This window comes from Talpa europaea (genome assembly GCF_964194135.1).
Source record: "Talpa europaea genome assembly, chromosome: 8".
NCBI classification, from domain to species: domain Eukaryota; kingdom Metazoa; phylum Chordata; class Mammalia; order Eulipotyphla; family Talpidae; genus Talpa; species Talpa europaea.
The window spans coordinates 39,398,931-39,423,268 of record NC_140075.1 but is presented as its reverse complement, the minus strand read 5'-3'; the positions used below and the strand labels follow the sequence as shown (position 1 = coordinate 39,423,268).

At 33.3% G+C, this 24,338-nt stretch overlaps 1 protein-coding gene across 1 annotated transcript in view; it reads left to right on the top strand.

The window, feature by feature from the left end:
- Window positions 1–24,338, top strand: part of TRPM7 (transient receptor potential cation channel subfamily M member 7) — a gene marked incomplete at both ends in the record, with an annotated part of 53,827 nt that overhangs the window by 20,763 nt on the left and 8,726 nt on the right. Inside the window, 9 exons of the mRNA XM_084240155.1 lie at window positions 4,192–4,366; window positions 9,650–9,782; window positions 10,197–10,909; window positions 13,273–13,337; window positions 14,625–14,684; window positions 17,514–17,604; window positions 19,580–19,650; window positions 21,091–21,125; window positions 23,168–23,193. Of these exons, the coding sequence (XP_084096281.1) occupies window positions 4,192–4,366; window positions 9,650–9,782; window positions 10,197–10,909; window positions 13,273–13,337; window positions 14,625–14,684; window positions 17,514–17,604; window positions 19,580–19,650; window positions 21,091–21,125; window positions 23,168–23,193 (1,369 nt within the window). The remainder of the gene's footprint in view (window positions 1–4,191; window positions 4,367–9,649; window positions 9,783–10,196; window positions 10,910–13,272; window positions 13,338–14,624; window positions 14,685–17,513; window positions 17,605–19,579; window positions 19,651–21,090; window positions 21,126–23,167; window positions 23,194–24,338) is intronic.

Genomic DNA, 24,338 nt, shown 5'->3' with positions numbered 1-24,338 from the left:
GGTTGTGAGAGGATTCACCAGAGGCAGAGCAGGGAACAGAAAAGGCATATTGACATACACTGCTGAGGGGAGCAGCAGGCGAGTCAGGAGAGGTCTGCTGCACTATTTGGGTAGTTCCAGGCCAGGGCTGGAACTCATGCTGCAGTGGCTGTGGATAGCTTCATAGGTTGCGTCTTAACACCTTGCACCACCAGGGATGCCCTCCTTTATACCCTTTATCTAGTTTCCTGCATTGATAACATCTTCCTTGCTTTTTTTTTTTTTAAAGCCTCAACATTTTTAATCACTTACCTGTGCTCTAATTTACACAGACCTTTCCTCATTTTCTCCCTTTTGCCTGAAATTATCACCTTCACCTACTCTCATTCCCTTAGTCTTCTAGACTAATTTAGGTTTATTTTAGCCCCAATCTGATTTTTTTCAGGGAAGCTCTTTTAATCTTTTAGCTAGATTAAATTTACTTGCTATATAGATTATATATGTATTTTATGTATAAAGATACATATAAAGAATATATATATTAGAATATTACTCTGCTTATATTTTAAACTGTGTTCATATTGGATTATGTGTATTCTCCTCTAGATTATAAACTTCTTGGTATAGAAACCTTGTCTGGTGCCTCTTCTGTCATCACTGATCCAGACTGTTAAAAACTTAATTCCAGCACATCCAATCTTTTCTAAACATAGTATGCCCAATATTTTGCTTTTTCTCATAGTTTTAACCAACTTGCATGTTTTGTTTTTTTAAATATACATATCAAATTTGATATGCAATTCTTTATGAATTGAACTGAAAAATACAAAATGTATTGCCCAGTTGCTTTCAGTTTTCATTAGTGATAATGGTACAAGTAGCATTTCCTTCTTCATTTTAAAATTATTGTTCAGTGCAGAAAATTTTAGCAAATACTGTCATCTAGAGACAATCACTACTAAAAGTTAGATGTATACCTTTCCGTCTTCCCAGATGTGTGTGATACATAAATACACATTTAAGCTTAGATATACTGTTTCTCAATTCTTTGTAATATCTTCTTCCCTTTTATTTATTTATTTTTTTTAATTTTCTAGAGGCATGTCTTATTTATTTATTTATTTATTATTTGTTTGTTTGTTTGGTTTATACATGCACTGGGTACAGTCAGACGCGTGGGAGGGTGAGAGAATTCACCAGAGCCAGAGCGGGGAGCAGAGCAGGCAGAAGGACCGAAGTACACTGCTGAGGGGAGCAGCGGGCGGCAGGAGAGGTCTGCTCACCATGTGGGACCCTCCTCCGGTGGCCGGGGAGCAGCCGGGGATCGAACCGGCTGCAGAGGCTGCGGGCAGCTTCGCAACCCAGCGCTCAACTGCTGCGCCACCGGGGAGGCCCATCTTCTCCCCTTTTAATAAACTTAAAAACCTATTCCTAGAGTTTGTGAAACTCTTCCTTAACCTTAGAAAACCCCTGCCTTCTAAATTAAATCTATTTTCTGAGTAATGCTATTAACTCGCAAAGACTATCAGTACAGTTTGCATAACAAAAACAAGATTATTAAGTTTCCTAAATAGAAAGTTTTATTATTATATTTGCTTTTTTAAACTATACATTTCCCCTCCAGGAGAATGCTTTTTACTCCACTAGTTAAGAATCACTGGTTTACTATTTGTCAGTCACATCAAAAGAGTACTCATTACTCCTCCATTTTGTATTTCTTCATAAAGTTGTGGTCTTACCAGGAAAAGTAAGGGGATTAAGGCTTTTGGATTAGAATGGACTTAGGCTTTTTTGTATATTAAAAATAATGCTCCACAATTATTTCATAACTAGGTGGTATCAGGTTAATTTAATAATGATCTAAATAAATGGGAAATGCAGAAAATAGAGACGTAAACTTCATAATAAAAGATAAGCATGGAAACATGGAGGAAACTGAGACAAAATGGAGTTAATCTGGATTTCCATCTGAATATTGCTTCTAACTTGCTCATAGCACTTCCACCAATTTTCCTGTCCCAGTCACAGGGAATTGAATACATATTTCATTTGCTTCTCTGTAATCTTTTCTAGAACCACCCTCCACCAAGATAATATCTCCTGTCATCAAGCCATCACTTATTCATTGTTTTCTCTTAGTGCCATCTTCCTTTTCCCCTCCTTTAAAACTTTTAAAAATGGTTAATGTTCTAATTACCTGCTTCAAACAGGTGCTTCAGGGTAAAGTCAATACATTTAAATTAATGAGTAAAGCAGAAGAATTTTACAGTAATAGATTCCCAGAGCAACTTAACATTCTTTTATCATTGTGTATCTATTATATACTATGCATTATGCTAAGCTGCAGCTGAAAAGATTGATAAGACATGGTCAATGGTCAGATCCTCATGAAACTCACAGTCTAGTATGCAAGACAAGAATGTGAGCAGATAACTAGATGCAGAAAGATATGGTAACTGTTATGTGAAGACCAAAGAACTAGTAGCTAATCAGTTGTGAAGAATATGGTATTTGAAAAGAGTTTAGGAAATAGGAATTTTCATGAGCAGGAAATTTCTAATCAGAAAAAACAGCTTTGAACAGCTTACAGATATAAAAGATTTTAAAAAGAAATCTTCCCCACAGTTTACACATTTATAATAAAGATCAGACTAATGAAAACTGTGTAAACTTTTCCCAGTACATTTATCTATACATTCAAGCTAGGAGTACTCATTTTAGATATTAGGGAATTGAGTAGGAATATTCAAATAATTTAGATTTAGATCAAATAGGAAGGTTATCAAATATATTTTATGTGAAAAGGGATGAAATCCAGAGACCTATGAATCTTCAGCCATAGAGCTTAAGTAATTTTAGGATACTTCAGTACAGATTTGGGTTTTGTTTAAAATTTTTCACTTGGGTGTTTTCTTTAATTACAGATAAATATTTGGATTCCAAAGTATATCTTATGCCTTAAAATAATGTATTGATGAATTATTTGCCTTTCAGAATTGTTTAGCCCAAGATTTTGTTTACTAAAAGCATATCTTCTTTCAGTAATTCTCTTGAACACTCAAGCCATTTTTAAACTATTTTATAAATGAGAAAACTGAATCTTTAAGACTATTAGGACTCTTTGTTTACAAGTCATAATGATTGTATTCTACCTTTAATATAAAAATGAAATTTTGAGGCAGATCTAATAGCATTTTAAACATGGAGAATCAAGTCTCAGTGATTATATGTAAATAAATGTTTTATAATCACTCCATCCCGTCTTGACTTAATTGTCTCTTTTATCTTTCATGTTCCCACCTTCTATTTCTGCTGGAGCTCTACCCCTGAGCTATTCCCTCCTGCCTTCTATTTCTACTCTAACCTGTATGTTAATTTTAAAAATACATCAAAGTGTCACAGTAGTTTCATCACTTTGATTTATCATCACAATTATTGTTAGTTCAGAGCAGATTGAAGTACGAATTTATTGTTAATTTAGTTTTAATCTGCATGGGACTCCCCCCCCAATAGATTGTTATTTGTGAATCAATATTGTATACTGCTAGAGTGAGGCAACATTCTCTTTTTAGATGCCGAACACTTGTACATCTAAATAACTAGATAGAAATAAAGTTCTATTATCACATGTCTCTTAATTTTTTAAATTCTTTGGTATTGATACCAAAATTCATACTGTAATTTAACTATAAAAAATGTTTTCAGTGATTTATAGGCTATAGCACAGGTAAGCTTTTTGTTTTCAAATTTTGTTGCAGTTAAGGAATTGCAAACGAATTGATTTGCAAAAGGATTTGTCAACTAAATACTGTTATCAATATTTTCAACACCACCCTGATAATTTATTTTCCTTAGCTCCTAGGAAGTTTTCACAGTCAGGATGGGTAAGAAATATGCCTTTCCTCTGTAAAGTGGGCAAATTAACTATCAAAGGGAAATTGAAAAGAGAATCTGTACCTCTGTTGTAAAAACAGAGTAGTTTTAGACAGTGCACTGTGGAAATTGACCTGCCCATGTGATATGGTTCATTATAGTAAAAGCCCATGACTTGGGCATACTCTTTCTATACTCTGCTTGATGTTGATGTTTATATTGTAAGATTTTCCTGAATGCTAATATTAAGAATTTTAAAAAAACTCAAAATATCAGAAGATTTGAAACTTTTTAAGATAAAAATTTCCATATAATTTAACAGTGTTCATTTTTTAACAGGTGGCCAATATGTTCTACATTGTAGTGATTATGGCTCTTGTATTACTTAGTTTTGGTGTTCCCAGAAAGGCAATACTTTATCCTCGTGAAGCACCATCTTGGACTCTTGCTAAAGATATAGTTTTTCAGCCATATTGGATGATTTTTGGTGAAGTTTATGCATATGAAATTGATGGTAAGGATTTATGTTTATGAATTCTTTTTTGCATATTTTATGTTTTCAAGTCAAAAGCATTATCAGCCTAAGCTTTTTCACAATACATTAGTTAATCCCAGAAGAAACATAGCAAAAAATAATTGGGAGAAAATTATTGTAGAATTGTTCCCAAGTAGTGGAAACCAGGCTTAAACTGACATACACCATAGGCACTTTTATTAGTTCATATAATAGAAAGTTTAAAAATAGAATGGTCTTCAGGATTGGTTAATTCGTAGTGAAGGACACCTTTTTTTTCCCCATCCCATGGCTCTGTAATCACTGTGTTTTGTTTTTTGTTTTGTTTTTTTTTTAAGATTTATTTATTTGTTTGTTTGTTTATTTATTTATTTGTTTGTTTGTTTATTTATTTATTTATTTATACAAGCACTGGGTACAGTCAGAAGCGTGGGAGGGTGAGAGAATTCACCAGAGCCAGAGTGGGGAGCAGAGCAGGCAGAAGGACCGAAGTACACTGCTGAGGGGAGCAGAAGGCGGCAGGAGAGGTCTGCGCGCCATGTGGGACCCTCCTTTGGTGGCCGGGGAGCAAACCGGCACTGCAGAGGCTGCGGGCAGCTTCGCAACCCAGCGCTCAACCACTGCGCCACCAGGGAGGCCCAATCACTGGTTCTTAAAGGTTTTCCTTATAATAATAAAACTCTTCTACTCGCTCTAAGAGGCTATAAACTGTTTTTCCATGGTTCTCTTAAGAGGAAAAATTCCCTTTCCCAAAAACCCCCTAGTGAACCTGCTCTTTCACTCATTAACTCACATTGGCTTCAGCCTGACTATCTCTGTAACAGGGCAGTTAGAGGGATCATTGTGATTAGACTGGACCAATCATGGTGAATTAAGAAACTCTTGAATTACAAAATTAAACTGGGGATACATTTTCTGCATAAGATTATTTTTTGTTGTATTTTTAGTTTATGAGTATAGATGTCTTGTGACTAGTTTTCAGGGATGTTCTTCTGCTCACTTCCACATCTGAGTTACAGAATCTACTTTCTTAGTCCACCCTTGATAACTTGCTCACTTGATAACTTCCTTCACTTATCACCATACTTGTGTTGCTTTTCCTCATTTATGGGTGATTAGATCAGATGATGGCTACAAGGTCATCAGTTGCTCATTAAAACAGTGAGGTTTTTCACAATGAGATACCACCTTGCACCTGTGAGAATGACCCATCATTAAAATACCAGAAACAAAAAGTGCTAGTTAGGATGTGGAGGAAAAGAATGCCTCTACACTGTTGGTGGGAATATAAACTGGTCAGTCCCCTATGGAAAGCCATGTGGAGGTTCCTAAAAAGACTAAAAATGGATCTGCCAGCTGTTGCACTCCTAGATATTGACCCCAGAACACAAAAACACTAATTCAAAAGGAGACTTGCATTCCTGTGTTTATTGCAACACTGTTTACAGTATCCAAGATATGGAAACAACATAAGTACCCCAAAACAGATGAGTAGATCTAGAAGATACACAATGGAACCCTACTCAGCAATCAAAAAAATATATAAACTCATGCTCTTTGCAGCAACATGATGGAGCTAGAAGGGATTGTGTTAAACGAAATAAGCCAGGAGGAGAAAGATAAATACCAGATCACCATCTGATCTCTCTGTGGAATATAGATAAACCAAATGTAGGGTAAGGAATAATGTCAGGTTTTTCTCCCTCCCGCCATCAGGATAGATGATGGATCCTTGCAGTCCTGAATGCATGCCTGATGTCGGGCACCTGGAGTAGGGTGTGGGCATAGGTATATGGGATTCACCCGGGCTAAGACTGTGCTTTTTAAGGGCGGCAATAGAAGCCAAAGCAGAAGCCGGAAGAGCAGAGAAGCAGAGAGAATGCGAGAGAGCCCAGATAGAGTGAGGATTTGCTGGGGGCTGCGAGGCCTGCCAGCCTCCCGGCCCCCCAGCACCCCTGCCTGCCATATGCCTAGTGAACCCCAATAAAAGACCTGCAAAAAACCACTGAGGACTCTGACTCCTCCTTTACCCAGTCTGCATGGGATCAGAAAACCTGCACTAGGTCCTTTCCTGACTTTACACCAAACAAAGGGTCAGACAAAGAAAAACATTAAAACCAACCCTGGAAAGATGACACAGATCTGAGACATCTGGTGGGGGGTGGTCTGAGAAGGGGAAGTGGTAAGAACATTGTGGTGGAGGACTATGGGTACTTTGGTGGTAAGAGTTAAATCAGAGGCCTCATTATTTTCTCTTTTGGCTTTATACAGGATACTTTTAGCTTTTAAGACTAAAGATGTAAATTTTAAAAGAAATTTAAATGGGTTTCAAAAGCCTAGTCAAATATTGTGTTTTATGGCTTGCTATTCAGTGTCATTTCCAGGTTTTCATTTTCTGCTATTTTGCTTTATGGCTATAGTTCTTTAGTTTTTGTCAACCATTGAATATAGTTTTTTAGTCACCTATGTTCTCATTCTTGGGTATTTGTTTACTCAAATCTTTTTTTTTTTTTCATCAAATTAAATAGAATGGAAATGGATTCATAGAGTTTTTTAAGAGTGTGAGGACTTTATGCATCAGTTTACCTGTGAAACCATTTATTGGAAAAGAATGACATAGCCATTATGAGAATTTCAGTGGTATATGTATTTTTAAATGATTGCTAATTATCAAATGCTCTGTGCATTACAGAAATTTTATAAAACTTCTCACCAATTCTGCCCTACTTAAGTTGATTTTAATTTATTCCCATAACTGTGGAAGATATTAAAACTTCCCTTCCTTGTTTATAGTCAGTCATGTTCTGACTTCAGAAACATTCCGGGTAAGGGTAATAAAAAACAAGGAATTCTAATCTAATCACTATATTTGAGAGACTCATTAGCCACTCCTTTAGTCATCTTTTGTGACTTAATAGATAAACAGTAATTTTTATGTTTGTAAATTTACTGTGAATATACCAGACCTCTCACAGTTCAGTTATTTTTTTATAGAGAAATGGTATATAATGTGGCTGAATCTGAGACTTTGATTCTTCTTAATGTTTCTGAGACTAAACCCTGCCTTGAAGGGTAGACATAACAGAAATTTATACTTACTTGTCTGGAATAGAGTTTAGTACAGATAGTACCCACATTTGTCACAAAGTTCTTCTGTGTTGGGATACTTTTAAGTTGGTGTTGCTGTGACTACCTGTTTGCCAGAATCTGTGAAATAGATTTGTAGATAATCAAGGCTTCTTTAAGCAAATACTGATTAAAAGTGGTAACTGGTGAATTACTATATTTTAATTTTCTTTTCTTTCTAAAGTGTGTGCAAATGATTCCACTATCTCTGAAATCTGTGGTCCTGGGACATGGTTGACTCCATTTCTGCAAGCAGTCTACCTCTTTGTACAGTATATCATTATGGTCAATCTTCTTATTGCATTTTTCAAGTAAGAATTTATTCAGTCACTTATGGTAATGAGATTGTTTCACATGCAGTTCTCATTTTGAAGGAATTATGCAAAATTTAAATTAATTTTTATTGAGGCTTACACTATTGAAATACTTGAAAATTACATTGAAGACATGCTTTTTCAATTAAATGAGTTCTAAATTGGAGACTTTATTATCATGAAACATTCAGCTCTTTTACAAATTTAACCCTTATTTGAGATTTTTTTAGCAACCATAGATTGCTAAGGAATACACAGAAAACAGAAAGGCAAATGGAAAATACATCAATAATCCCTTAATATTTTGGTCTATATTTTTCTGTCATTTTTTGATTAACATATATGAACATTTTTTTTCTTTGCAAAAATACTGGTTTTTTAAAATATATATAACATTTTTAGGCAAAACATGAACATTATCCACATTAATAAATATCCTTCACAGGTTTTATTTAATGACTACCTCGTATTCCATAATGTAGACCATAATTTTTCAAGCCAGTATATTATATTGCTGGTTTGATTATTTATAATTTTTGCATCCCAAAATCGCATTGCGGTTACAGTTTTGGTCAATCCTTAAATTGGTTCTTAGAATGTTTTGCTTAAAGTAGAACTGTTTAGCATAAATATTCTTAGGACTTTTTTGTATTTAAATCAAATAGGCCTGTGTCCCCAAATAACTGCCAACACTAGGTATTATCTTTAATAAGGTTGGTAATTTGATAGTATGTGAAAGGATCTTGCTTTATATTTGCATTTATTTTATTGCAACTAAGATTCAGTACTATATGTCTGTCCTTTATGTCTGATTTTAAATCTTATGATCACATTTTGTGTCCATTTTTTCTGGGAGTTGGTACTTAAGACTCAACATTATCCAGTTTCTCATTTGCCTTTTAATCTTGTTTATGGTAAAGTACTCTTGAATTCTTGTTTAGAGCAAAATTACAAGAAAATATTTAGTACTTAAAAATGTTGAGATGTAATTAGCTAAGTTTGTTTATTCTGTTTTATTCAAGCAATGTGTATTTACAAGTAAAGGCAATTTCCAATATTGTGTGGAAATATCAGCGTTATCATTTTATTATGGCTTATCATGAGAAACCAGTTCTGCCTCCACCACTTATCATCCTTAGTCATATAGTTTCTCTGTTTTGCTGTATATGTAAAAGAAGAAAAAAGGATAAGACTTCAGATGGACCAAGTAAGTAAAATACATAAATATTAATACAAGTATTTTTTCATTTATCAGAATTAAACTAAAGGCCAAGTATTTTATTCAGAAGGCTTAATTGGTTAATGTTATTGTAAAAACTTTAGTTGAATTTGCTTAAACATAAAAGAATTTTAATATAAATGTATTTGTAAAAGTGAATTTAGTATCCATTTTGGGTGTGGCATCTAATTGTTTTAAATGGTAATATAAATCATAACAATTGTTGATTTTTAAGCCCTTTTTTTGCTGCTGTTTAAACAGTGACAGTACATTCTTAGAAGGCAAATCACTGTGTCAAATTGTGCTTACGTTTTATGATGACTTTCTGTTGTACCAAATCAGTTCTTAAATTCTTCTAAGAAAGGTAGACAGAGGAAAGGTATTTTTTATAGGAAAAGAAAATTGAAAGAGGGGGACATACCTGAAACTATTATGTCAGCATCATACTATGAGTCAAGAAAAAGTGAAAACACTTGTCCAGTACTTTAGAAACACAGCAGTATACAGAGAAAAAAATGCAGATGAAGCATATAGTCCTCAACCCTGAATAATTTACAAGACAGTAGAGCTAAAGTTTGATATCTTGATAATCTTCATTAACTATTTCTTGTTTTCCTTTCTTAGAACTTTTTTTGACAGAGGAAGATCAAAAGAAGCTTCATGATTTTGAAGAGCAGTGTGTTGAGATGTTTTTTAATGAAAAAGATGATAAATTTCATACTGGGAGTGAAGAAAGAATTCGTGTTACTTTTGAAAGGTTCAGAAGCCCTCTAATTATAATTGATTATTTTAGTCATAGGGATGCTATTAGTTATGTCTTATACAAATTTTAAAGCAATATCTTTACATCAGTTTTGCTACATTCTGCATATAGTGTTTTTGTGGTTGCAGTACTGGTATGGTACTTCTATGTATATGTATAGCTGCATACACATTCTTTGTGTTGCTTTGATGTGGGGATACAGTAATCTATGAAACAAAAAACATTAAAAATCGTGTGTTTTGTTGTAATATTAGCATTTAAACATAAGAATGCTTTGCATAAATAATATTTTCTTTTATATATTGATTTGTGTGCATATAAATTTTTCTTTTACCATTTATTGGGATTATTAAAGGAATTTCTAAAATATTTTTAACATTTATAAAAAGACCTATGTTTCTCCTACAGAGTGGAGCAAATGTGCATTCAGATTAAAGAAGTTGGAGATCGTGTCAACTATATAAAAAGATCACTGCAGTCATTAGATTCTCAAATTGGCCATTTGCAAGATCTTTCAGCCCTGACTGTAGACACATTAAAAACGCTCACTGCACAGAAAGCTTCAGAAGCTAGCAAAGTTCACAATGAAATTACACGAGAATTGAGCATTTCCAAACATTTGGCTCAAAACCTTATTGATGATGTTCCTTTAAGACCTTCTGCATGGAAAAAACACAGTGTTGTAAATACACTTAGCTCTTCTCTTCCTCAAGGTAGTCTTGAAAGCAATAATCCTTTTTTTTGTATTTTTATGAAAGATGAAAAAGATCCCCAGTGTAACATATTTGGTCAGGATTTACCTGTCATACCCCAAAGAAAAGAATTCAATTTTCCAGAGGCTGGTTCCTCTTGTGGTGCCTTATTCCCAAGTGCTGTTTCTCCCCCAGAACTACGACAGAGACTACCTGGGGTAGAAACATTGAAAACATTTAGTAAAAATAAAAAATTTGGCAGTTCATCTAACAGCATACCACATCAGTCATCTCCACCAAGCAAATTTTTTGTTAGTACACCATCCCAACCAAGTTGTAAAAGCCAATTGGAAACTGTAACCAAAGATCAAGAAACTGTTTGCTCTAAAGCTGCAGAAGGAGATAATATAGAATTTGGAGCATTTGTGGGTAAGTTTGTTTGACAATCTGTTTTTTCTCTATCCATTACATTTTCATTATAATCATTGCATTAGAAATAAAAATAGCTAATTAATAAAACCGAGTGAACAAAGACAAAGGAACTTATCTTAAATTAATAGCTCTAATTTTTTAAAAAGATTTATTTATGCATACAAGAGCTGGGGTACAGACCAGAGGTGTGGGGGGTGAGAGGATTCACCAGAGACAGAGTGGGGAACAGAACAGGCGGAATGACTGAAATACACTGCTGAGGGGAGCAGCGGGCTACTCAGGAGAGGTTTGCTGCGCCATGTGGGCTGCTCCCTGGCTGGCCAGGGATCGAACTCGTGCTGCAGAGGCTTCGGTCAGCTTCACAGATTGCTTCTCAACCCCTTGCACTACCAGGGAGGCCCCAATAGCTCTAATTTTTTTTTTCTTCCTTTCTGTTGGAGAGTCCCGACCTTGTGGGTTGGGGAGGGTAGCAGGGTTCTGAGCTTTCCTCCCTTCTCGTCCTCTTTTATGGCAGCTTTCTTCTTCCGGCAGTTTGCCAGAGTCGCCCGTTTATCTTCCATGTCCCAGTTCTCTCAGGGACCTGCTGCTTTTCCTCCCTATTAACTTTTTTTTTAATGGGAGGTCTTACTCGCAGCGTTTCCTCGCCGCCATGTTGATGACGTCTCCTCCAAAAATTCACATTTATATGGTGACAGGAGAACTGTTCCACTGACCTGGAATCCCAATGACCCGCTGAGCTGGCAAAAACCTGGCACGCCTTGTGGCCAAACCAGTTCTAATTTTTTGTAAAGGAATCAAATAGGGAAAATGGTTGAATTGGGCTATAATAATTATATTGGCATTTATTTCTTTGGTGTAATTAACTACAACAACAATTGTGTGAAAGACATTAGACTTCTTGAATTTGAGATCTTCTGCTGTATTTGATCAAGTTTTGTTGAAAACCTGAGTGATTACTAAGTGTCAGGTACTTGGAGAACAATAGAAAGAAAAGAGCAATGACTTATAAACAGGGTTACTGTTTAATTTTTCATCCATTTGAGAATGAAAGGGCTACTAGTTAATTGTATCAGGACAATAGGGAAAACCTGAGCTCTACTTGGAAAGTGAATATATATAGCTGACCCATTTATATACCCAGAGAGGACAGCATGTCAAAAGAATCATCCATTCTTACCCCTCAGAAAGCGCCTGTAAAACATTTATTTTGGCTATGATAACATATTATTGACTTTTGTGAAAACTGTCTCAGGGAGTAAAAAAGGGAGAAGCCAGATTTTAGTGAAGTAAAGTGCAGACGGGAGTGGGTGGATATACTGAGAGTGACTTGGGGATAACTCTAAATAAAGTGTGGTAGGGAAACCAAGAAGAAATAACTAACATTGTGGTTTGTATATGTTTATGATATTTTGTTTTGTTTTTAATGACATTAGAGACTTAGTATATTTAAATGCTGGCAGTGTGTCATGAAGAGGGAAAAGTTGCAGAAGGAAGATTTTATAGCGCTAGCTAAGTCCCTAGTATTTGGGAGAATATGGCATTCCAAAAGTCTTCCTTTTAGATTATTAAAGATTAACAAAAAGTTCTTAGCAAACAACTTGGGTTAGTGTGATATCCAGAATGTTCCAAAAATATGAAAAAGGCCTTATCTCTCATCAGGTTTGAATTTTTTTAATCAAGTGGCTTCCAAACCATCTTTTACATTTATTTTAGCTTTCATACCTAGAAATATACCTGGTTATGGAATGTGTATAAAGATTGTTCACAGAATAAATTTATGGCCATGTGAAATCTTCATGTTAAGTCCAGCAATTATAATTTATCTGAGTGTTCTGAGCAAACTGATTTCTACTGCTACACTATGTGGAGTTCATTGTAGATTTATAGACAATTTTTGCTACATAAAATCTATCCCACTTTATTTTTTTTAAATGTATTTTAGTCTGTTAATATATTTGTCAGTGGGATGGATATATATTTATCAGTAAGTGCATATTTATGTGTATTATGAGTATGTTATATGTAATGTATGAGTCTTGTTTAGTGTTAATAATCTGTAACACCACCATTTTTCTATTTAATCTCAGTCTTTCTATTTCACAGTATATACTGGATTCTTTTAGAATGCCTTTTGCTTTGCTCTTACTGTAAACTGGACTAATATTTCTTCTTGACAGCTATTTTCAGTATTTATCAAAAAAGCTACTGGAAGCTGCAAAGCCAAGAAAATTACTTGAAAAGCACTATAAAACACTTGTTGGTATAGACGTTAGGCAATAATTTTATTTTGGAAACCCTTTATTTTGATAGGTTAGAAAAACAAATTTATTGTTGTAATCATTTTTACAATTCTTTTTAAGGACACCGAGATAGCATGGATTTACAAAAGTTTAAAGAAACCTCAAGCAAGATGAAAGAAATATCCGTAAGTAAATCCTTATAATGTTACAATTTGATTTTATTTCACTATTTTTGGGGTTTGTTCGAAGTAGACTTAAACTTTTTTTTTTTTCAGTAAACATTCAGTTTTAATATCAACATGATTATCCCAAATATTTGAAGCAATACACAATTTCAAAAAGAGAAAACAGAACTTGAGGAATATTTAAAAATTCCTCAATTTAATATAAAATGAACTTGCATGTTTTAATTAAATGAGATAAAAAAACACCTTTTTAACACCTCTTTTTAAAAATGCTTCTTCCTATATGTTTTTCACTGAATAAATACTTACTGAGCTCAATTCTTTTCCAGGCCCCAAAGTTTATTAAAGCATAACTGGTTCTTAGGGAACCTGTATACTAGCAGTAAAAAGCAGAATATGCCAGTAACAAGATATGATGTGAAATGTAAGATATTAAATAATTATTTGTTAAATAAGTTTTGAGATATAGAAAAGTGATGAAAAGGGTGCACTTCCTGCCTGCAAATTAGTTTTTATTTCTTAACTGTTGCTGTCATAAATTACCTGTAACTATTTAGTGCCTTTTGGTAATAAGGCTATATACTCTATAAGTGAACCTGGAGGTATTAATCTTCTCCATCTTAAAGAAGTTAAGTTCTTGGGCCTCCCAGGTGGCACAGGGTTAAAGTCTCAGGACTATCAAGCTGTCACTGCGGCATGAGTTGGATCCCCAGCCAGCGAGCTAACCCACAATAGCACAGCAGACCTTTCTTGTCTTGCCCGCTCTTCCCCGCAGCAGTATTTCAGTAGGTACGCCTATTCTGCTCCCTACTCTGTCTATCTTGTGAATCCTCTTACTCTATGCACCTCTGGCCTGTACCCAGTTCCCCAATTCTTGTATGCATAAATAAAGAAAAATAAATCTTTAAAAAAAAAAAAAAGCACTTAAGTTGTGGAAATGATCAGATGGCAAGTACAACGAAAACAAGTTTATTCCTAAAGATAAAAGCCAAAGAAGTTATAGTGATGTAAAAATTTCTATGAATGATTTTTTTCTCATGTGATTCATCGTTAATTGGATAATTGTTGTCAAAATAAATTACTTATTACCCTACGTATTAAAGTGTATTTTGATGATAAATGCTCATATTTATGTTCTGAATGGTTTATTTCTGATTGAGGTGTTATATTAAAATGAGTAACTGGACATTAATTGGTGATTACATGATAAAACTGAGATGTAATGGTTATATGGGGTCTTTTTCTTTCTGTATTTGCCTTTAAGTTTATATTTCTTACTTCAAATAGGAAGAGCAGAATGATATAAGAAATACTATTATGGAATATACAGAGATGCCTAGATACCAGGTAAAGTCTCTTTAATATTTGTGGAAATAAAGTCAGCTTAAAATATTCATGTCTTTAAATGAAAAAAGTAGATATTAGTTCAGCAGACCTATCATGAGACTATAGTTTGCATAGTATTTTCTAAACATTTTAATTCTCTGGTGTACTTGTAAAGATCTGAATTTTCCATTGCAAATAATGCCTGGAGGAGGAGAGAACTGAGTAAATTGGTTCAGTACATATAGATAGCCACAGCTGACACATGATGATGAAGAGAGAAAGAAGGGAAGAAGAAAGAAATAAAAAGTGATATGAAATGGAAAGAACAGATCTCTCCCAAAGTTAGTTTTATAATGAAATGTAGGTATAATAAGGCTACATTTCATGTAGGATTTTTCTAGAGCAGGATTTAATTAAAGTGAATTTTATAAATAAATTGAATTTTTTATGAACCTACATAAGTTTTAGTAAAGCTGTTTATAATTTGGAGTTATTTTAAGTTTTGTGAAATTTTTTTACTCTCTTCGATATGCAAATAGCATTTTGTTAAAAATCCATACCCAGTGTATTATTTGACTTCAGCTATGTAATCCTTTGCATGAGATCACAGTATTTTCTATGTAGTCTTTAGTCTAAGGACTGGGAATGGATATACAAAAAGTAAATCTTTAGAGTGAGTCTGACTATCCTTTTGACCTGATTCCACATCAGTGAAAGGTTAGCACTGCTATCTAATTGGAGCATTTATAGTTTTGAAACTCAACATGTTGAAACCTCCAATTCACCATCATCTCCCTATTCGGTAAATGCTGTACTTCCTTCCTTGGATAATAACATCAACATTCTGGTTTACCAGGGCAAAACTATACTCCTGTTTCTCCCATTCAGTCAGTAGCCAAGTCTGACTGGTTTTGCTTCCTAAATATTCTTTTTAGTATCTCTGTTTCTCTTGATTTTTATTCACAAATACTCTTAGGCTGTCATTCACTACTTTTATTTAGTTGAACTTTTAAAATGTCTTTAACAAGTTATCACAACAGCAGTTGAAATTATTGTGTCACCACACTCTGGTGGCATCATTTTGCTGTTGTGAAGCACACGATAGATGTAAGAAACAGTTTAGGATAAATGGACATTCCTTAGTAGGAAAGATTAAGCATTATGGTTTCCCCACTGATTTCACCTTCTAATGACGAACCTGTTAAATGAACTTAAGGCAGGAGCTCAAATGTTTAAGTGAGCAGATAACTTCTTGGTATATACAAGAAGAAATTACAAGTTTCTGTGAAGTAGCAGAAAAGTGGTGGTTGTGTTTGAATTAAAAAATTTTGAGTAATTAGAGAAAAAGATTTTAAAAGCTCAGAATAATAAGCTCATGGTGATGAGAGACTTTGAGATCGTGACCATTTACGGGTTATACACACTTTGAAAGTCTGATTAAAAAAAAACTATAGACCCCTTCCAGGAGAAGACACATTACAAGATTTTTTTCTATCTTGGAATTTTACAATTTCATGAAACTTAACTATCAGTCACTCACAGACTACAATTTGTCCTAAGTGGGTCTGTGAAGCTGATATGTCACTGTAGCGAAGGATATATAGTCTTGAAGATACTTAAAACAAATAAAGCAAACAAAAAATAGCTAGAACTGGTTTGCAGAAATACCCAACTAACATCAATATGGAAATTAGAGTTCTTTTGTGACTATAGAAAAAGGATAGCCTTCTCAATCTTAGCTATATATATCAGCTATAATGTGAAGAGTGTGGATCTTTAAAGATAGAAAAGCTTAATTTCATGAGATACAAGTTAAACCTATTTAATGAAAATATTTACTTGTGGTAGTAATATGTTAAAGCTTGTTCCTGAGAAGTGGCAGAGGTTTGGAAATATTTTAAAGTTCCTTAATAGTGTGACCTGTTTAGTTGAAAAGAGACAACAACATGAAGGTGTCAGAATGTCCCCATGTTAGTTTAGTTTAAGTTATTAGTTCATCTGGAAAAATGAATAGGTAAAAAGAAGAAAGGGAAAATTAGTTGTTTAGATAATTAACATACAGATAGAATACTTGAAACATGAATATTAAGCAAAAACATTTTGGTGATTTTGAAATAACTGTTTTGCAAATGAGTGTTTATTTAGAAGACTTGGATTAGAAATTGATGAGAAGGGGGATGTTTTGTCAGTAAATGCATACTGGACAATTGGATGGAAATATGTTTATGGTCTCATACTTTATAAGCTCAGGTGGATTCCATACTTAAATGTAAAAATTCAAACCATAAAAACTTAAGAAAACAGAAATATTATTAAGCCAGTAAAATCATGAGGACTCTCCAAACATACAAATAATAGAAAATATTAAGGGAAGGATGTAAAATGTTAAAGCACAGTGAGTCAATCTAAATTTGAAAAAGTTGAAATTTGACAAATAAAATAATGACTGGGTAGATGTTTGTTATATAAACAGCTAATGCAAATTAATAAGTTACCAAGACCCCAAAAAGTATTATCACTGTGCCAATGATAGTGCAAAACAGTAACTTTTTTTCAGATGAATTAATGTTTTATTTTTCTCACCATGGTCTCCTGTTTTTCCTTAAATGTTTTATGAACTTGAATTACTGTGAATATACTTCAGATGGATTTATGAAAAATAAGATAGTGTTATGATGCAGTATTTAAGATTAACTAATTGAAGTAAATAACTAATTTGTAATTCACCCTTTGGATCCAGGTAGAATAAAACATGTTGAGCTAAATAGCCAAAGACTCTGATAATACTTTGAACTATGATTTAAAATTCAGTTCATTTGTTTTAAAATTATGTTTATGTACAATACACAGAATGATACTCCTGATGACACTTTGAAGCACATCAGTTATCATACTGGATTTACTGAGTGTAATAAGAGGTCCGTTTCTCATTCAAAACCAGGTGAGATTTTTAACTGCTTGAATTATGTTAGTAAATATATTTGTTTTCATTTTATATGTATTTTATATGCATCACACACTTGCATAATGAATATTTTAGGAGTCAGAAAATGAGATTTTGATTCATCATGATTACTGTGACAGTGTACAACAAATAATCCTAACATTTCACTATTTTTTACAAATTGTTTAGTCCCTAAAGGTGTAATATAAACATTGCTTTCTACAAATCTGCTAATTAACTTTCACAATCCATCATGCGTGGATGTTCCATATCATGTTTTTTTTAATGAGTTTAAGTTATGTGTGTATGAAATCAAAAAGTTGGGAGAGTAAATTATAAAGTTGAAGAAGACCTACAACTTTCATAAGATTCCTTAATAAAAATAGCAGTGCCTTGTCCTCACCATCATTTCCCTTTTTCATTTTCTTTTGGTATACAGAATTCAGCTGCATGTGTCATAATCAAATCAAGTTTATTACAGGAGTACTAGTTGGTTTATTGTTTTAAAATATTATTAATGAATGATCACAACAGATTAAAGGAGAAGAGTCATGCTTATCTCAGTAGCTGCAGGAAGGCATTTGATGAAATAACATCCATTCATAATTAAAAGTCTTAGCAAATAACAATTGAAGGGGGATTCGTTAGTATGAATTAAAGATATCTACAAGAAGTTACCACAGGCATTATACTTCATAATGAACTATGGAAAGCCCAAAATTGTGCACAAGGATTCTGGCAGTAAGTGTTTCTATGTAACATTCTAGCCAGAGAAAAAGAATGGAAGAAAAAGAAATGGTAGGCAGCTTAGAAAGGCAATAATAAAACTCATTATTTTCAGATAGTGTGTATATTTCTAAAGTTAGCTTGCTCTTGGTGTTGCATCCTCATGTTTCAGTTTTAAGTAATACCTGTTGACCTCCCACTAAAGAAGGAAAGTATTAAAGTCTTTATTTTCAAGCGTTCTGTTCCCAAAACACAAGCGTCTTTACTTTTTCCACCAGTATAGATATATCATCATTTTGGTTAGATAAATAGTAGATTCTCTGCTACTTTATTAAAGTATTTAAAAGATATTCAAGGTATAAGATGTATTCTGTCATTTTTATCATCTTCAAAAGTTTGGCCCCAGAGTCTTCTAATATACTTTCAAACTGAACTTTCTGCTATCTACACTTTGAATGCAACTCCTGTCCTGAAGATTTACCTCTACTGTTCATCCTTAAAGTTGTAAGTGGTGTCTGTGTTAGTTTATGATTTAACATTCTGACTATTTTTATTGAGATAGTGCAATTCTCAATTTTTTTTTAAGATAAACAAGATAGCAAAGGCATCTTAAAACACAAGTGAAAAGATGAACTATTTTGTTTTTTTCTATTAGTGAAACTACTGTATGTATAAGATCATTAATTACAACGCTGTTTATTATAGCAGGAGATTGAAACCAGACCAAATGCCCACCAATAGGAGTTTGGTTTAATATGTTGTATTAATTGTATTATTCATAATGTGAACTTCAGTGTAGCATTCAAAAATAAAATAAAGTTCTCTGTGCACTGATATGAAAAGTTTTAATACTTAAAGTTTTAACTAGCAACAAAAAAATCCCCAAAATAAATAATATACTACCATTTTTGTTAAAAAGAACTAAGAAGGAGAAAAAGAAGAGGTTATATAGAAAAATGTAAAATACTCCATAAGTATACAAACAAAGTTTGGGAAGAGGGAAAGAAGAAAACCTTTTACATATGCTTTTTTGTTTCTTACTGTCTTTCACAAATATTAATGAATAATTTTAATATCCTACCAAGAAGCCCATGATTCTCATGTAATTCTTACATTGAGTAGCATTTGGGCAAGAAGTTATCTTATGAAAGTTACACTTGTCTAGAAACACATACTGTGTTGGTTAGTTTGGTATTTTAAAAGTTTCAGCTGTATAACTTTTTTTTTTTTTTAATTTTCTTTGAAGTGGAAAGGAGCAGTAGAAGACCATCTACAGAAGAAATTCATGAAGTAGATTCCAAAGCAGCTTTATTACCGGTTTGTACATTTCAGTTTAAGCAAATGCATATTTTTAAATACATATTTGAGAAGAGCTAAAAGGTGATACTTTATTTGATCTAGCTTTTAAAAAAATTTGCCTTGGAGAACTGACATCACTGAGTGGTAGCAGTTATAGAAAAGAGTTTCTTCTAGTAGTAAAGTAGGGAATTTTTAGAGAAAAACTTATGCTGAAAGAAAGGCAGGAATCCTTTTTTGATTGACTACAAACTAATTATCTGAGTCATTTTCCCAGCTAATTGAGATAATACTTAATTTTGCAAATACTCTTTAAAAGCGGACTTTGCGACCAAGACAAATAACTTGGGGGAAAGCAAAAACATTTCTCCTTTATAGTAACATAGAGAAGTTAGTGTTCATAATTATCCTAGATTGTCAAGAAAATAACAACTTACATTCTGCTATAAGCAGATGCAGACTGTGATTTGTAAAATCATGTTATTAAAAAATTTTTTTCAGTGGCATAGAGGGTTAGTGAACACAGCTTTACAGTAACAAATTCTCCTTTTGGAAGGATCCATTCTCAACCTACATTGCACAAATTTCCCACAAATAAAATTCCAATGAAAATGACAAATTATGTAGCAACTGGGGGTCAATTTACACAAAAACAACTTACACAATAACATAGACTTGTTGGTAACAAGATGTGTTTAAAGTGGTTAAACACAAAGATTAAAATGAAAAAAAGGAGATACTGTTAAAAGATTATAAAATTTTTTGAAAATCTGGAAATAAAAAATTACTCAAATGGTGGTTAAAGTAAAAGATTAGGCACAGCTGAACAGGGAGTTACTCAATTGGAACTGACTGTAACATAGAATTATAGTTATGTGGAAAACCTATTCAAAAATATAGACATTGAAAATGTATATAATTAATTGGTCTTGAGAGAGTAGGCAAAACTTGAAGAGATTATAAATGGCTTAGAATTTGATGAATTAATGAAATACCTGAAGATTCAGATTCAGGCAGCATAAGTTCCAAGTTGGGGGAGGAAAAATAAATTCATACCTAGAAACATTGTTATAAAATCATAAAATAAAAATCCTGTGCACATTGTTCACAGTTTGCATAATTAAAATGTTTTCTTTATAGTTTTTCTGTTGGCAAGGGACACATTAGTTTTAGGGTGATAGAAACAAATGTGTATTTTAAAAGAAGAAAAGTATCAGAAGCAAAAGCCCTTAAAGATTTAGATTAGTTATGTTATAGGAAATAACAGTCAGGAACGTCTTTATTCCACCTTAATGGAACAGCTCCTGATTTTTACATCAATTTATTAAGTTGTATGAGACAAGGACTTACTAATTTTTAAGCCCTTCTTAAAATACGCTGTAGAAAACAAAGAGTTAAATGGTTATGCTTCATCTAGGGATTTTTCTTTTAACCTTTTTTTATGTTTGTTTTTGACTAAAGGATTGGTTACAAGATAGACCACCAAACAGAGATATGTGAGTAAGCATTTTCTCATCTTTAGCTTGTAGAGTAGTTATTAAATGTTGTTTTGGTTTTGCTCTTTTTAATACTACTTTTATGGTTGATGATTATTTTAGCAGCTGTCTACTTTGAAGAAATTGGAGAACTTGTTTATTATGAGTTAATGTAGTTTATTATGAGTTAATGTAGATTTGAATTTATAATTTTATATAGTTATATATAATTAGTCTTAGTAAATTACAACATTATTAAAATATCCTTATATTGATATAGTTTTGTTTTATTAGCTTTGTTTCCAACTTGCTCTTGAATAAATTTCAGAGACCTGCTTGACACTGGCTTTGTACTTGTTTAACTTCTCTGCCTATAATTCTATCAAAAAAAATTTGCACTTGCTTATGGAAAGGGCTTTAATGATTAGAATAGTAACACACAGTATGTGTTAGAAAGCCTGCATACAGAGAGCCATTAGAAAATTGGTAATCCACATCAGAAAGTGGGAAAAAAAGACTATCTGACAAGTAATGAGTCCCAGAAAGTAAAAATTTTCAGTAGATATTAAAAATAATAAAGAAGAGTCAAAGATAATCTCTGTGTTTCCAGTCAGGGAATAAGTACTTTAAAATCCCATAGGCTGTTATGAAAAAAGGTCACCTTGTTTTTTATTTTGTTTTGTTTTGTTATTAATTTTATCCAAATTTATTTTCTTACATCATTTTTTGTACAGTACTTGGATTCTCCCCTCAGGTGTAGTCCCTGTTGTTCTCCCACCACCATAGCCCCCATGAACCATTACCACAGTCCCTTGTGCTCTTCCCTCCTGTTTTGAGCCTTCTCCCACCCCATCCCTTCCTGTATACCTCAGATCTATAGTCATGTTGCAAGTTTTGTTTTTAAGAAAAAAGTCACCTTGTTTTGATACCCATGTGGTATTGGAAACATAGTAGTGTTGCTCTCTGATGTAAACTACTTTAAAAGGGAAACCAATTTGAGGGAAATTATTATATATTCTATTATTATATATTCTATGTTTTCCCCATTTCCTCTGTGCAACAGAAATAGTTATGAATATATAGATAATAAAACAGGTGCAATTGTGCAAATTCTTAGGTATCCTGTTCCTGAATGACAGGAAAGACCAGTGTATATTCATACCTGATCAGAGACTAGTGTCCTTAATAACCAGAACAAAAGACTAAATATAGAATAGGTACTTGATGCTAATTCAGTTGTCTTAACAAGATAATATTGTCTTACAGAATGCTCACCCATAGAAGGACTCAGAAAAGTAGAATTGGTTGGCACTTTTGCAATGCTAAGAAAAAAAGGAGTTTATTGGCAGCCAACAGGAATGTTGCTAGTCGAAATATTTATATTATTAATGTAAAAGTCAACTGGAAACATCGGGGTCAGTTAGAATGTAAGAATTGTTAAGAGATTGCAGAGGTTCTATACCTTATCTTAGCAAAGGCCACAGAGCTATATAATGGAAGACAAGCTTCTAACACATTTTATTTCATTCTACTTTACTTTTCACTATCCCGTCTCTTTAGTTTACATTAGAATTCATGGAATAATAGAACATTCACATGGAATCGACTTTGGACAATTTTTTTTTTGTTGTTAGTTTAGTTTTGCAAAGTGATGTCTATTTCTATTCTCTCAATTTGTTGCCCATCAATTCTGTTAAAATTATCTTTGGAATCCTGAATCCTGCAAAGTTATGTCAAGGCATTGTTATCGTACTGGGACAAATCTCCACAAATAGAAACTCATGAACTGTTTTACTCTGTTAGTACTGAACCTTCAGCTTGGCAACACTGTACTAATATTTATATATAGGCATAAATTGTAGCTATAACTTGTTATATACATATGTATGTATGAATTTGGCATTGGCTTAAGGGAACTGGCAAATACTTAAAAGGGAGTTTGAATTTCAGAATTCCTTCAATATTACTATATTAAATAATCATAATAACTTCATAAATTAAAAATTTATATGGTAGCCAAAACTAATATTGTGATATAACTTATATCTTTGTTGTTTCTTTAGACCATCTGAAGAAGGAACATTAAATGGTAAGTCCAAGTAGTAGGATTAATGTAAAAAATTGAGAATCGCATAGGATCTGTTATAGCAAATACCACGTTATCCCAGGTGTATGAAACTTTAGACTTCATGTTTGAAAGGCCAACGTAGTTAAAGTTTGTTTCCTTAGCTAGTTTCTTTTTAATGTACATGAACTCACCATGTAAATGACGACCTCTCATTTCTGTCACCTCCGTCATATCTGTTAGCATGTTCCTTTTCTTAGATTCCTAGTGAATAGTGCTCCATCAGTCATCTTGGAAAACTTGAGAGGGAGTGTGTTTAACTTGCATTCACAAAGTCCTGTTGCATTCGACTCTCAAATAACTCTGAAATTTGTCTTCCAACATACATCTTACTGATGGTATGTTCAGTAATTGGTTCAGATTTTCATCATTTTTTTTTAAAACTTCTTATTGAAGTGTACAACAGGCATTCAACAGGTGCTCAAATAACATCATTTCAACAACATCAGCCACGACTAGGATTTTTTTTTTATGCATACAAGAACTGGGGTGTAGGCCAGAGATGCAGGGGGTGAAAGGATTCACCAGAGACAGAGTGGGGAGCAGAACAGGCAGATTAATGAAATGCACTGCTGAGGGAAGCAGTGGGCAAGACAGGAGAGGTTTCCTGTGCCATGTGGGTCAGCTTCCTGGCCAGAGATTGAACTCATGCTTCAGTGGGTGGCAATAGTTTGATAGTGCTGAGATTTTTAACCCCTGCGCCACCAAAGAGGCACAGGACTGGGAATTTTTAATCAACATTAAATTATGTTGAACAAAATAACATTTACAGACCTGGTTTTCACTTTGCCATTTTGTTTAAAGTTGCAATTTTCAAGTACCTGTCAATAACTTTAGGTTAGATCTTAACTATATTGGAAAGTACAGCTAAGCCTCCATTCTAGTGAATTCTCACTAATGAAACATGCCCATGTATCCTCAATCAGGTCTTAAAATATTGCCTATATCCCAGCTGTTTGTGTTTTCTTCTTGTTACAGCCCTTATGCCTAACTAACACTGTAGATTACTTTTGTCTACCCGTGAGTATATGGTTATGTATGAAATACATAAATGGAATCATAAAATATGTACTCTTTCGTTTGACTTCTTCCTCCTAACCTGTTTATGA